The 14,949-nt window shown below is 56.7% G+C and overlaps 1 protein-coding gene across 1 annotated transcript in view; it reads left to right on the forward strand.

The window, feature by feature from the left end:
* Window positions 1-14,949, forward strand: part of LOC121161617 (TRIO and F-actin binding protein) — a 48,416-nt gene that overhangs the window by 8,352 nt on the left and 25,115 nt on the right. Inside the window, exons 7-11 of the mRNA XM_040988129.1 lie at window positions 2,677-3,610; window positions 3,839-5,311; window positions 9,784-9,898; window positions 10,420-11,421; window positions 13,114-13,194. Of these exons, the coding sequence (XP_040844063.1) occupies window positions 2,677-3,610; window positions 3,839-5,311; window positions 9,784-9,898; window positions 10,420-11,421; window positions 13,114-13,194 (3,605 nt within the window). The remainder of the gene's footprint in view (window positions 1-2,676; window positions 3,611-3,838; window positions 5,312-9,783; window positions 9,899-10,419; window positions 11,422-13,113; window positions 13,195-14,949) is intronic.

The raw sequence follows: 14,949 nt of genomic DNA on the forward strand, positions 1-14,949 counted from the left end.
CAAGATAGGAATGTTGGGTTCCTCGAACAGAGAGCAGGCAGCTACAGCAGAGGCATGGGCAGCAGGCTGGCAGCTCGCTCCTCCCTCTGCCCCAGTGTTCCCTGTCACCAGGGGTCAGGGGCTTAGACCTTGAGCCTTCGCCCTCACCCTCCTCGCCCTTCCTGTCTGAGTCATCAGCAGTTCCCAGAGCCTCCTCCCAAACGTGCCCCCAATCTGACCCCTGCTTGCAGTTTCCAAGTCTACACTTGGCTAAGCCCTTTCCACGATAAATCAATGAAACTTGGTCGTCTTCCCCCACCCTCCTGCCAAGCCAGCCCAGGAGGGGGGTGTATGGGAAGGAGTTACTCTTTCCAATCACTTTCTGATTCCTTGCATGTGCCTGCTTTCTTGCTCTTGAACTCGCTCTTGAACTCGCTAGGCAGTGGGTGGTTGTAGGGCCGCAGCAGGCACTGTTGTCCCTCTGGTGGCAGCTTCCTGCTATTGCAGACAGAGCCATGGTGCTGGAGAAGCTGTCCCATTCTCTTCCTGGGCACATCTCAGCTTGCAGAGCCCACAGGGCAGAGTGTGCCCAGGGGTAACCATGGAGCCTGCCCACTGCACCCACCACGGGAGCTGCAGGTGCACAGGCCTATCCCCAATGGGCTAGGCTCAAAGGGAGGTTTGGGATTGGGGGAAAAGGAAAGACTCTGAGGCTGGGGGGCTGCAAAGCCCAGGAATGGTGGCCAAGATCACTTTGTGAAGCCAGCACCCACACCAGGGGCTGATGCCATGCTAAGTGTGCTTAAGGTTCTCCAAGTCCCAGGGTTAGGATGGGAAATGAGAGCACTAGGCCCCTACTACACGTGGATGAGAACAGGCAAACAAACCAGCCAGACTTAGAGCAAACGGACAGAGAGCTGCCCCTGCCCAGCTGCCCCAGGAGGCTTCTCGGAGCGTACGTCCCCAAGGACGAGGAGTCAGAGGGAGAGAAGAGAGCTGGACAGAAACAGCAGCAGGTGCAAAAGCCCTGGGCTGCCAAGTATCCATGGCAGCCAGGACTGGGCTCTGGTGGTGGCAAGGGGAGGAGGGTGGGGATCACGGTGCAGGAGGGCAAGTTGGGAAGCAGTGGTCGGCAGGATCCGGCTGTGGGAAATATTGAACTTTATGCCCAGGGTGGTGGGGAAGCCCTGCACAGCTTAACATTTTCTATAGAAATGTCCTTAGATCCACGGAAGAGTTGCAAAGAGGATACCAGAAATTTGCATTTGGGCCTCCCTCTCCATCATGGTGTTGCATATGTTCCTAGGACAATGATGGAAACCAAGGCTGGCACATGGGTACTGTACTATCAGCTATAGGCTCTCTCCAGGGTCGCTTGGTCATTGTTAAACCCCCTCTTCTGTCCCAGGATCCCACATTGCATTCTATCCCCCTGTCTCCCCTAACCTGTGACAGCATGTCCCTGAAAGGTGTGAACAGAGTGACATGGAAGGAGTCTCCTGGGACACAGTGGTGGGGAGGGGAACTTGCTGCACCATCCAGGAGCAGATGGAAGTATGAGAGAGGCAGGATTGGGGCTGCATTTTTAAAAGAAGGTTTATTTGTTTGAAAGGCAAAGTAAACAGAGAGAGTGGGAGAGATCTTCCATCCACCGGTTCACTCTCCAGATGGCCTCAATGGCCAGGGCTGGGGCAGGCTGAAGCCAGGAGCCAAGAACTTCTTCTGGGTCTCCCATGTGGGTGCAGGGGCTGAATGGGAAATGGACATGAACCCAGTACCCATATGGGATCCCAGTGCAATGAACCAAGACTTAACCAGTACTGCACCTTGGTGCTGGCTCCAGGGTTGCATTTTGGGGTGGCCTCGGGACACTGGTCCACCAGACAGTAACAACCAACATTTGGAGGTGACGCTATGTGTTAAGGGCTGTGCTGGGTGCTAGGAAATCATACTTGAGTGGGTCCAACTGAGGGAAGGGCTGTGGCCAGGGGGACCGGTGGCCTAGAGCATGGCCTTGAAGGAAGGCAGTGGTGGCTTCCTCAGAGCTACAATGTCTTTCCCTTCTCTCCTGAATGACATGCACAGGACTGGCACCCAACACCACTCACAGATGGGGGTGAACAGTGAGGGGAGTGGAAGTTGATGCAAGCATGATGGCCTCATCGTGGGGCTGGGAGTGGTGAAGCAGTTGCTGTCCAGGGCAGTCACATTCACTGGTGGGGACAGTGAGGTACCTGCTAGGCCTAGGGGCATCTGGTGGGGACAGACCCTAAGGCTGTGCGCCTGGGGTAGAACCCAAGACTACCCTCCCACACCTGTGTGGTCCTCCTTGGGGTTCTGGGGGCCAGGGTTCCAGAGCTGTCACCATGAGGGGGTGTGCTTGGATTAAGGCAGCAGCATGGGGAAAGGTCTCTGGGGTCCCTAATCTCTCCCAGTCTGCTTCTAGACTTGTCTATGGACCCAAGGTGCCCCAGTGCCGGAGTCAATTTCAAGCTCCTGGTCCCAGCCACAGGGAGGTGTCAGCTTTACTTGGGGGGTGTCGGGAGGTGAGGTCACCTGGTAGGGACAATGGAGAACCTCTAAGAAGTAGGTGTGGGGTCTGCCCTTATCATGCTCCCCCACCCCACTGGGACAAAGCCAGGTGGGAGAGCCACCTGATTCCTCCACGGAGTGCTAACCTCGCTCTTCTCACTCCAGATCCTGGTGGTGGGAGCCGGAGTGCCGGACAACACTGGGCCAGGCTCCGGGGAGAAAGTGGGGCCTTCTGGGAGCGGCCCCGGGCGGCACCCACCCCAGCTCCCTCCACCGTGCCACAGAGCGGAACCCGGAGCTCCACCTCACTGAGGGATGTTGCCCAGGCTGCCTCTGCTCAGCGCAGTGCATCCCGCGCCGCCTCTCCTCCCCGAAACACCTACAGGGACACCTCTCAGACCTCACCACCTGCCCAACAGGACACTGCAAGGACCTCACCTGCCCTGCGGAACATGCCCAGAGCCAGCTCTCCCTCCAGAATCACCCAGCGAGATAACCCCGGCACCTCAGCCACCCAGCGAAGCCATCCACAGCAGCCTTTCTCTTCTCCCAGCGACAGGCAGCAAGGCCATCCCAGAGGCTCCGCCACTCAGCGGGATACCCCCAGGGCCTCCTCTCCCAACAGGATCACTCAACGGGACACCCCCAAAACTGCCTGTGCCCAACGGGACACCCTTAGGCCCTCCTCTCCCAACCGGACCACTCAACGAGACACCCCCAAAACTGCCTGTGCCCAACGGGACACCCTTAGGGCCTCCTCTCCCAACCGGACCGCTCAACGGGAAACTCCCAAAACTGCCTGTGCCCAACGGGACACCCTTAGGGCCTCCTCTCCCAATCGGACCACTCAACGGGACACCCCCAAAACTACCTGTGCCCAACGGGACACACCCAAGGCCTCCTCCCCCAACCGGAGCACTCAACGGGACACCCCCAAAACTGCCTGTGCCCAACGGGACACATCCAGGGCCTCCTCCCCCAACCGGAGCACTCAATGGAACACCCCCAAAACTGTCTGTGCCCAACGGAACACCCCTAGATCTTCTTCTCCCAATCGGAGCACTCAACAGGATACCCTGAAAACTGCCTGCATCCAACAGGACACCCTTGGAACTTCCTCTCCCAACCGGAACACTCAACGGACTAACCCTAGAGCCTCATCTCCCAACCGGGCTACTCAATGGGACACATCCAGGGCCTCCTATGCCCAGCGGGACACCCCTAAAACTCCTTGTGCCCAACGGGACACACTCAGGGTCTCCTCTCCCAGCCGGACCACCAGACGTGACACCCCTAGGGCTTCCTCTCCCAACCCGACTGCTCAGCGGGACACCCCCAGGGCTTCCTGCGCCCCCCAGGACAGCCCCAAAGCCCAGTGCAGTAGATGGGATAATCTCAGGACTGCTTGTACTCAAAGGAACAACCCACACACTTCCTCCTCCCGTCGGGACAATCCTGGAATGGCCTCCACCCAGTGCTGTACCCCAAAGGACCGTCCCGCACCACCATCTCCCCACCGCTCCAGCCCGCAGAGCCACCCCCGGCCATGCTCGCCACACCGTACCAACAAGGACATTCCCTGGGCCTCCTTCCCCCTCCGGCCGACTCGGAGTGATGGCCCCCGGACCACTTCCCCGGCTCGCTCCAAGCCAAGCGAGGTGCCCTGGGCATCCGTTGCTCTTCGGCCAACTCAAGGTGACAGGTGTCAGTCGTCCTCCCCTCCCAGAGCAGCCCAGCGGGATGCACCCCAGTCCTGCTCTGGCTCGGCCCAACACCACTCACCCGCCCGGGGCACCTCCTCCTCCCATAACCCTGGCCAGCAAGCCACCTCCCGGGGGGTCCCTGCTGCACACCCTGTCCCTTGGGGAACTCCCCAGGTGTCTGCTGAGTCCTCCCAGGCCCCCTGTGCTGTGTGCATCGGGCACCGGGATGCCCCTCGAGCCTCCTCGCCGCCTCGTTATTTGCAGCATGACCCCTTCCCCTTCTTTCCAGAACCCCGAGCGACTGAGAGCGAGCTGCCCCACCATGAGCCCCCCTACATTCCGCCTGCCGTGTGCATTGGGCACCGGGATGCCCCCCGGGCCTCCTCGCCCCCTCGCCACACCCAGTTTGACCCTTTCCCCTTCCTACCAGACACGTCAGATTCGGAGGTTCAGCCCCCGCAGCAGCACGACCCTCCACAGCTCCCCCCACCTGTGTGTATTGGGTACCGTGATGCGCCGCGGGCCTCCTCCCCGCCACGCCAGGCCCCGGAGCCCTCCCTCTTGTTCCAGGACTTCCCCAGGGCCAGCACTGAGAGCCTCGCCCCCTCCACGGACTCTCTGCACGAACCCCTCCACGTTCCCGTCCCTGTGTGCATCGGGCACCGCGATGCTCCCTCTTTCTCCTCCCCACCACGCCAGGCTCCGGAGCCCACCCTCTTCTTCCAGGATCCCCCGGGGACGAGCACCGAGAGTCTGGCCCCCTCCACTGACTCCCTGCATGGCTGCCCTCTGCTGCCCCCGCAAGTGTGCATTGGCTATCGCGACGCCCCCCGAGCTTCCTCCCCGCCCCGCCATCCACCCAGCGACGCGTTGCCGCTGGCGTTGTCCCCTACGCCGGGTAGCTCCCGAGGCTCGGGGCCCTCTGGGGAGACCAGGCACAGCTTGGAGAGGGAGGAGTACAGCGTGCTGGCCGACCTGCCCCCGCCCAGGAGGCTGGCCCGGAGGGAGCCAGGGCCGCAGGCGCAGGGCAGCAACGGGGGCCGCACTCGCAGCCCTGGCCGCGCAGAGGTGGAGCGCCTCTTCGGGAGAGAGCGCAGGTGAGCCCAGGGCGGCATTGGCAGGGGCAGCCAGGTGGGCTGGGGCGGAGACAGGACAGGTGGAAGGCTGTCAGGGTGAAGCTACCAGAGGAAGAAGGGGTTCAGCAGCTCATCCTCCCCCCGCAGCCTGCCGCTTAGGGGCTGTGTGGCCTAGACTGCTGTGTTGCTGCAGATTATGCGGTATCTTAAAGCGGATAGGAGGAACCAGGCACATTGGGCACAAAATCTTGGCCAAACCCACCACGGCTACAGTGATTACAACCTCCTTGAAGCCTCAGTTTCCTTGTCTGTAAAATGGGGGAGAAAGCACATTTATGTAAATGAGGTGAAACTCACAAACCCTTGTGTGAATTTAGAGACACAAGTTGGTTTCATATTCTTTTGCTTTTTTTCCCTCCTCTAAGGAGGGAGGTTTAGGCAAATGCCGGTAATTCTCTTTTGCCTTAAGGAAGAAAACACACAGATCACTCCCACCCTGCCCTGGTGCAAGACATTAATGTATTTATTTAGATTTATTTTATTTACTGGAAACACAGACAGACCTGGTTCAGTCCCCCACATGCTGACAGCAGCTGGGACTTGGCCAGGAGGCAAGTGACTGGGTCTGGGTGTCCACACGGGCTGTGATGTAACAGGAGGCTGGAGCTGAGCATGCAACCAGGACCTGAGCCAGGGTACTGGAGAGGGTGTGGGTGTCCCAAATGGTGTCTCAGCTACTGCGCCAAGTGCTCACCCCAGAGGTATCACTTTAAGAAAAATAGCATTGGGTCAGTGCCAGCAACCCATATGGGCACCAGTTCAAGTCCCAGCTGCTCTGCTTCCAATCTAGCTCTCTGCTTATGACCTGGCAAAGCAGCAGAGGATGGCCCAAGTGCTTGGACCACTGCACCCACATGGGGGTCTCTGTGGGCGAGGCTCCTGAGGCTTCTGGTTTGATCTCAGCTCTGGTCATTGTGGCCATTTGGAGAGTGAATCAGTGGATGGAAGACTTCTCTCTCTGTCTCTCCTTTTTCTATAAAATCTCTTTCAAATTAAAAAAAAATAAATCTTTAAAAAACATAAATAGCTGGAGCTATATTCTTAAAAGAAAGGAACTCGCAGCCCCACAGTGTTTATAGAAGTTAAGTTCACTTTCCTGGGGCAAGATGCCACTACCCCCATCTGCAGGCCTCCTTGGTCAGAAGCTCCAGGCCTGGGCTGGGAGAGGAAGCATGTCTGCTTGACCGAGTTGGGATTCATTCCCCCGAGTGCCTCCAGCCCAGGGGTTTTCAAACAGCAGAGAGGTGAAAAGAACAGAGCCAGGGCTGGTGGCTCGCTGGGCCTCGGGGTGTGGTTTGGGACTTAGTGTTTCTGCAAGGAGTCAGCTGTCATTGTGTGATGTTCCAGGGTTTAAGACCCTCTTGACCTCCTCCCGCTAGGTCCCCTGTCTGTCCTAGCGCTGAATTGCTATGAGAGGCTCTGTCTCTCAGCTGTCCTTTTCCAGGAAGCACCGTCCCCTTTCCATCCAAGGAGTCCCTGGCACTCATCAAATTATTTTGGAAGGAAGAGTTACAGAGAGAAAGAGAGAGATTTTCATCTGCTGGCCTCACTCCCCAAATGGCCACAAGGACCGCAGGGGGGCAGGCTGAGGCCAAGAGCCTGGAGCTTCTTCTGGGTTTCCCATATGGGTGCAGGGCCCAAGCACTTGGGTCACCTCCCACTGCTGTCCCAGGTGTGTTAACAGAGAGCTGGATGTGAAGTGAAACAAGCAGGACTCGAACCCGTGTCTATATGGGATGCTGATATCATAGGCAGCGGCTCTACCTGCTTACAACACCACCAGCTCTGATGCTAAGATCTTTAAGTCAAAGTTTTGGTTTTTTTTCCACACTCGCCCAGGACTTTTAGAGAGATAAATAGTCTATACTAGAAATTAGGAATATGTGTATGCTTTAACTAAGGACTTATTTTTATAAAATTACTTCCATAGATCTTATTCTACCTTTTTTTTTAAAGATTTTAAAAATTAGGAATACAGATATACAAAGAGAAGGAAAGACAGAGAGGAAAATCTTCCATCTGATGATTCACTCCCCAAGTGGCCACAATGGCTGGAGCTGAGCCGATCCAGAGCCAGGAGCTTCTTCTGGGTCTCCCACATGGGTGTAGGGTCCCAAGGCTTTGGGCCATCCTCGACTGTTTTCTCAGGCCACAAGCAGAGAGCTGGATGGGAAGTGGGGCCACTGGGACCAGAACCAGTGTCCATATGGGATCCTGGCACATGAAAGGCGAGGACTTTAGCCGCTAGACCCTTATTCTGCTTTCTTTGAGGTAGATTATTACCTTCCAATTAGATTATTTTTTTTTTTACTGAATAGTTATTTTTTTCCCCTATTACCTTTTTCCCAAGTAGATGAAAACTTTTTAAGATTTATTTATTTATTTATTTGAATGGCAGATTTAGAGAGATTGAGATCTTGCATCCACTGGTTCACTCCCCAAATGGCCACAACAGCCAGAGCTGAGCTGACCCAAAGCCAGCAGCTTCTTTCTGGGTCTGCCATGTGGATGCAGGATCCCAAGGCTTTGGGCCCTCCTTTGCTGCTTTCCCAGGCCACATGCAGGGAGCTGGAGGGGAATTTAATGTTTCTGCAAGGAGTCAGTGTCGTTGTATCTGCCCCGTCATCTTGCAGGATGTTCCAGGATGCTTATGACCTGGGACTCCAACCCTGTCCAATTGGATGCTGCTATTGCAGTGGAGGGTTAGCCTGCTATGCCTCCATGCCAGTCCCAAGCATGGGGCAGTCTTCTTAAAGGGTCAGCTTCCACTTCTCAAAACGGCCTGGCCTCTGGCCTGAGAGCTTGTTTTTTGTACTGATGCCTTGGTAATCTCTAAACATTCTGTGGCCTCTTGCATTCACTTTTCTATTTTCTTCACTGACAGCTTTGATCTTCCAACCCTCGCTTGAGGCCAAAGTCCATCTTAGCTTCTGCAGGTCACGTGTTTGCTTGGTCATTTTTGATGTGGTTATGCCAGCCCTCAGGGACGGGGGTCCAAGGGGATGCTGTGATGCTGTTGCTCCAGCATCCGAAAAGTGTCTCTGTTGGGGTCTCGGCATCTTCTCGGGGCCCTCATGCCTGTGTCTCCTCCTTGCTGGGCAGGGGGCAGAAAGGGAAGGAAAACAAGATCATTAAACCAGATGGAGATGGTTTGAGAACTTCTTATAAGAGAGGGAGGCTATGCTGTCCCCAAAATCAGATTTAGAAGTTGGATCCGGCAAGTGAGGAGCATTTCTGGGGAACTGGGGCTCCCTGCTCCCCAACCCAGAGGCAGCTGTCAGGAATCCCATGACATCATGCATCCGGATCTCCAGCTATTGGCCACAGCCACAGGACCACACCGACCACCCAGGCTCATATCTGTCATCCTCTCTGTGGCCCACTGCCAGGAGCAGGGCAGCCTGGCCCTGGGCAGAGCCTCCTGTTGCCCTGTTCTTGGGCTAAGGAGCACCAGCTCTTTTGGGTTCCTCCACCTATTTGGGATCGGCTGCCAGAGCTGAGCTTCAGTTGTTGATTTGGATCAAGCTGGGCTCTGTTTGGTTCTCTGCCATAGCCCTTCACACTGGCCAGGAAGGGGTGTGTCCATGTTCCGTTTGGCCTCCCTGTCTCACAGAGATAGCACGTTAAACATTAATAGTCATGGCTACCAATTATTAAGCAAGCTGGGGATTTGCTGCTCAGGTTAGAGGCTATTTGTGGAAGTCTGGATAGTGTAGACATGACCTCTGCCGGGACAGTTGGCAGTAACCCTTTGGAGTTGCTGGCAAGGGTAACCTTCTTCCTTCTGCTCTCACTAAGAGCACTTATGCCAACCACCAGGATGGCTTCAGGTATTCCCAGCTCAGAGCTGGAATTCTAGTTGGCACTGGGGGAGCGGAACAAAGTGGGGCCTGAGAATAACATATGTGTCATATGAGAAGGGACAGACAGAAAGAATGGCATGTGGGAGTCTGCTGCTTTCCACAGTACTTGTTCTCCACGGCATGGTTTATAGGGATGAAATGGGACCGTGCATGCAAGTGCTTGGCACCTGCAACTTGGGAGAAGCTCAATCCATCCTTGCCCTTGCTTCTGATCGTATGCGTAAAGACCTGGTACACAGTAGGCGCTCAATAAATCTCACTTCCCACAAGGATCAGTCTGATCTTCTTCTGGGCTGCTGGTGGGTGGTGGCTAGTGACAGGAAGCACTAAGACGGGATTACCACGGCCAAGGTCTGTGCCCCTGCACTCTCACTTGCTCACCCGCCCTTTCCCCACCCAGCTTCTTCACACCAGCCACAGGAGATAGCAGAGGGTAGCACTCGGCATCTTTGTTTCACAGAAGGGGAAAACTGAGGCCCTCCTATCAGGGGTGAGAGGGGAGGGTCTGGTGTGCTGGGGGAGGGGGAGGGTCCCCAAGGTCCTCAGAGGAGGGCATGCCTTTGCTCCTAGGAAGTCTGAGGCGCCGGGGGCCTTCCAGGCTCGAGAAGAGGGATGGTCCCAGCAGCCCAGCCAAGCTCAGAGCCAGCTACTCCGAAGACAGTCCAGCCCAACCCTCAGCAGGCAGGTGAGCACGGCCAGCCATGCCTCAACCTCCCCCACTGCCCACTGGCCCTGCTCCCCTCCAGGATGGCCATGTTTCACCCACCCTGGGCATGGCTGTCCAGCTCTCCCCTCTCCCCCAGGGCTGGCAGCTTTTGGCAAAATGTAGGGGTGCTCACATCTCTCAGGGTGGGGATTTATATCTAAAGAGCACAAAGCCTGCCCTGGAGGAAGCAGATGCTGGCACTGGAAACTCGGGCACCTGATAGCCCAGGCGGGAATCAATATCTCCCTGTGGGGGTGGAGGAGCCCAGAAAGTGAGCAGCTCCTTGCAGATCTCTTTCTAGAACTGAGCGATACGGGTGACGGGGAAAGAGGTGACCCGGGACAGAAGACCAGGAGACCTCTTCCTGCCCTGCATTCATCCACCTGCACAGACCCAGGCTGCTAAGGGCATGGCTGCACCCTTCCCATCCCTTAAGACAAGATAATGACCCCCTAAGCTAGGGACCCTGAGACCTTACCCGTCTTTCATCTTGTCCTCAGGTGACCAAGCCACCTGCCAAGCAAGCGGACCCGGCTAGGCGGAGCCGAGCACAACTCTCCAGTTCCAGGAGTCCTGAGAGGTGGCTTGAGGGAGAGCAACGTCTTCAGGGGACCACACCAGCTCCCAGGACGACAGTCGGCCGCTGTGAGAGGGAGAAGCCATTAGAGAGTAGCCAAGCTGGTCCTCAACAGCCTGCAGCAGCGTGGCAGGGTCACGGGGAGCTGCCACGGGCCCAGGGCCCTCACCGACATCTGGAAAGGAGCTGGAGCACTGGGGAGGAAGGTCTGGGTCCCGGAGCCTCCAGAGCCCCAGAAGGAATGTGGGGAGGCCCACCTAGCACAAGTTGGGGGCAATTGGAGGCCTGGGAGGAGTTACCGGCCCCCAGGAGCTGGGACAGTCTACAGGAGCTGCCTGGCCCCCGCCAGTCTCTGAGTTCCGCGGAGACACCCTGGGTAGGCCCAGAGGAAGTCACACCACCCCAAGGGTCCAGGACACCCTCTGCCACGGGCTGGGGGGGTGAGGGAGTTTGCCCACAGCCACACAGCCCTGAGCCGCACCCTGAACTTGACTGGAGAGATCTGCTGGGCCTTCTCCAGGAGCCTGGAGAGGGGGCCTGGGCCCGGCTCCCGCGGCTCAATTGGGAAGGCCTCCTGGAGCTCCTACAGGCTCGGTTGCCCCACAAGGGCCCAGCTGGCTATTGGGATGACCCAGCTAAGGCCTCTGGCCCAGAGCTCGGTCCTCCTGACACAAACGATGCCCCAGAACTGGAATCACACAGGCAGCCTGAAGGGTGGGCCAAAACCACTCTCATCAACGGACACAGCCCTGGGCAGTGGGTCAGGAGCCCGACTCAGCCACCCAGCCCTGCCTGCACCTCCACCCAGTGGCCAAAGACTCAAGCAACAAGCGAACCAGAGACCTCAGCAGTGGCTGAACTGGAAGAGATGGGCCAACTGGGGAGTAGCAGTGACACAGACCTGCCCAGCTCGGCCACAGCAGAGGTGAGTGGTTCCCTGCCCCGCAGAATTGGCATAGCCTGTCTCATCTCCTATACCCAACCCAGTCTGAGACTTGGACCGGACCCTCCCTGCTAACCAAGCCTGCACCAAGGTAGACAGTGCTGGCCCTGGCTTGCACCTCTCTGAGCATGTGTCCTGTGGGTGGCCCAGCCCAGCCCTAGATCTGAATGTTTTATGTGTACTTTCCCCACTCGGTCTCCATGGTAACCCAAGGAGAAAGGCATTCCTTCCCTACATTGAAGAGAGAGAGCGAGTTAAGCCACCTGCAACCTGGGAGGCCGGAGCCCTGGGCTGCTCAGCACAGGTCACTGGGCCTCACGCCAGACATTTGGGCCAGGCCCATCCCCCTGTGGGTCCCGCAACACCTGGCTTGATTTGGATGTGGTGGCTCACATCTTGTTGTATCCCCTCCCTTCGCGGAGTCCAGGGCAGCCTCACTGACCCCTTCCACTCCAACATGGGACAACAGTGCCCCTGGCTTGAGCTGGCCTTCAGGGGCCTGCCCAACAGGCAGTACTGTGGTGCTAACTGAGGATGGAGTGGCAGAGGGGAGAGCCCCCTGGCTCACCAAGGAACATAGTGTGTGCTTCTGCACACTCAGTCTTGCTGGGTCTCGGCTTCCCTCTTTTAAATGGGACCAGCTGCTTCCCTCTGTTTGCACATCCAAATCCTTCTCAGCCCGCTGATGCACAGAAGTGGCCCAATGCCGCCTCCTCCGGGGGTGACACAGGCTTGCAGAAATCAATGCTCACCAGGTGCCAGCTCTTACGTGCTGTAGTGTCCACTGTCCCCCCTTTATGGATGAGGATAATTCAGGCTCCAACTCACTAGGCTGAAGTTGTGAGAAACAAGCCTGCTGTGTCCAGGCTTCTTAACTACCACAGTGCAGTTTGTCAGTGGGCCATCCTTCCCAGGGGTCTCTGGAAGGCTGGGAGGTGGTGACAGACTGGGGCAGAGGCAGCAGCAGTGGGTGCTTAAGGACATTTCATAGCAAATAACAGAGCAGAGGCATGGCCTAGGTCCTGTGGGAATGCTGGCTGCTCCTCTACATGCTCCCTGTCTGGGTACATGCCATTCCTACTGGGTAGGATGCTCTTCCTTTCCTTCTTCACTTGCCAAACACCTGCTGAGGTAGCTCAGTTTAAGTGGGTTCAGGGAATACATGGATTTCCAAGTATGTGTGGGAAGTAGAGAGAAGGTAGGGGGAGGGCAATGGGGAGATGAGAGATGGGGGATGGATAGATAATAGATGTTGGATGGATGATGAACAGGCGAATGATGGATGGATGATGGAAGGTTGATGGGTGTTGCTTAGATGAAGGGTGAGTATGGTAATGAGTGGACAGATGGATAGTGCATGGATGGAGAAATGTTGGACAATGAATGAGTGTTGGAAGGATGTGTGGCTGGATGAGTGGAGGTTTGATGGCTTGGTACATGATGAATGACAGGTTGGAGCTATGAATGAGTCAACAAGGATGGATGTTGGACATATAAGAGGGTGAGTAACGTAGAATGGTTGTTGGCTAGGCATGCGGATCTCTTGATGCTGGGTGCTGGAAACATGTTGGATTGGTGGGTGATATAGGTGGGTGGATGAGGAAGGAGGTGAGTGGAGGGATGGACCCCATATGGGTGGAACCTGAACTAAGCTGGGTTCTTTTTCATCTCCAGTTCCAGCCAGAAGAACCTAAAGAGGCAGAGGCTCCAAGCAGAGACCAAGACGTGCCGACTGACCAGAAGCAAGCTGACTCGGTAGTTGGGTCCTGGGCATGGGCACATAGTTCAGACACAAGAGGGGAAAATTAGGCCAGAGGAAGGCTAGGCTGAGCTCTCACATGGTTGACTGCCATGGGGTCATCATATGCAAGACGGGGTCCTGAGAAGAGGGGCTGGCTGTAGGGGAGCTGGGCCATAGGGCAACCTTGTCTGTGGCCTGGGGGTCAGGAGCCTGGCACTTTGCTTCCAGCTCCCTGTGTACTCATTGCCTTTCCCCCAGGCAAGCAGCAGTTAGACCGTGGTCTCTGCAAGCCAGGTTCTTCCAGTTCTCAAGGGCCGGGCCGGGCTGAGAGAAAGTGGAAGGCTTCTGGGAGCTGAAGGTGGAGCAGGCCCGAGCTTGGAGGGTCTCCAGGGGCCTGGAAGTGGAAGAGATGAGTGCCGGAGCTGGAGCGTGCAACTCAGCCCCGCCCTCCCCACCACCTGCCAAACAGACTCTTCCCATCAGTCCACGCCTTTGCTGGGTGGGGGGTGTGTGAGGTCAGAGCCCAGCACAGCGGGACGGCACAGGGAGGTAGACACGAAGCACTGTTTCCGTGTCCTGCTGTCCAGAGAAGCCACAGTGTATGTGTGGGCTATCTGGGTGGTGATGCTAAAACCCCTGCCAAGTCAGACCCTGCTGGTAAGCAGAGCTGGGGGGAGGTGGGGTGTTTCATCCAGCCCCTCCCTGTGCAGTTGGCAATCCGTCAATTGGTGGCAGTCTAGTTCACACTTAGAACCCAGGGCTCTTGGCACTGAGCCCCAGTGTTCCCTTTGCATGACCACTGCTGCCCACGTGGCTTCTCCGCTCCGCCCTGCTCTGTTGCTGGACTTCACCCAGGCAGCACCCACAAACTGTTGGCTGAGCCAGTCTTCCCACCTGTGACATTGGGGTTGGGGGTAAGATGGTCCTCTGGTCACCAAGAGGCTCCCAGGGCTCTGTGGAGGCCCTGACAAGCTCGTTCTTCTTTTGGGGTGATTGCTTCATACTTCCTGGTGCCCGAGGCTTATGAACAAAGAGGAAATGGCCACATGGGGCCTGTCTAGTCTCCAACAACACAGAATACCTCCCCATCCACTCTTAGATTGCCTTGGCTGGACCCAGTTGCTAACTGCCTCCCTCCCTCCCTCACTTACTCACTCCTGGTGCCTGGATGGGGGTGGGGGATGAATGTGGAGCCTGGGGTAGGGACACAGTGCCACATGCCATGGTGCCCCACCACCAATGCCCTTGTGAACCTGTACTGGGATTTGGGACTTTGCCACATGGGTGGCTGTGGGCAAGCCCTCAGTTTACCTGGTAAGGATAAGGCCAAAGGAAGTTTCTGGGGACCCTGCTGGGGTTGGGGGGGTGTCTGTAAAAGTCTGTGATTGATTCCTTTCCTTTAAGCTGGGGTCACTAACCCAAGGCCCTGAAGGCCAGGCAGGTAACAAAGGTGACAAGAGCAGGCTTGGGGCAGGATGGGAGGGAAGGGGGCACTTGTGTCACCCTGGAGCTCCAGAGGGCCCTAAAGGATCTGCATCGTTAGATAGCTCAGGAGAAATGGGGTGTGTGTTAAGATGTTGAATTCAGGCTTGTTTAACCTTGGAAGCCAATGCAAAGCAATCTGCAAGCACTGTGGCTGAAGATCCCCCTCTGCCTCCCAGCCCGTACACCCCATTGCAGGCTGCCTTCCTGCCACTCTACCAACTTGTGGCTTGACTTCAGGGAGCAAGGTTCATGCCCGCAGGGCATTGAGCCTAGCAGTCCCATCA

Source organism: Ochotona curzoniae, unplaced genomic scaffold, assembly GCF_017591425.1.
Source record: "Ochotona curzoniae isolate NIBS_2020 unplaced genomic scaffold, NIBS_Ocur_1.0 contig_1014, whole genome shotgun sequence".
Classification (NCBI taxonomy): domain Eukaryota; kingdom Metazoa; phylum Chordata; class Mammalia; order Lagomorpha; family Ochotonidae; genus Ochotona; species Ochotona curzoniae.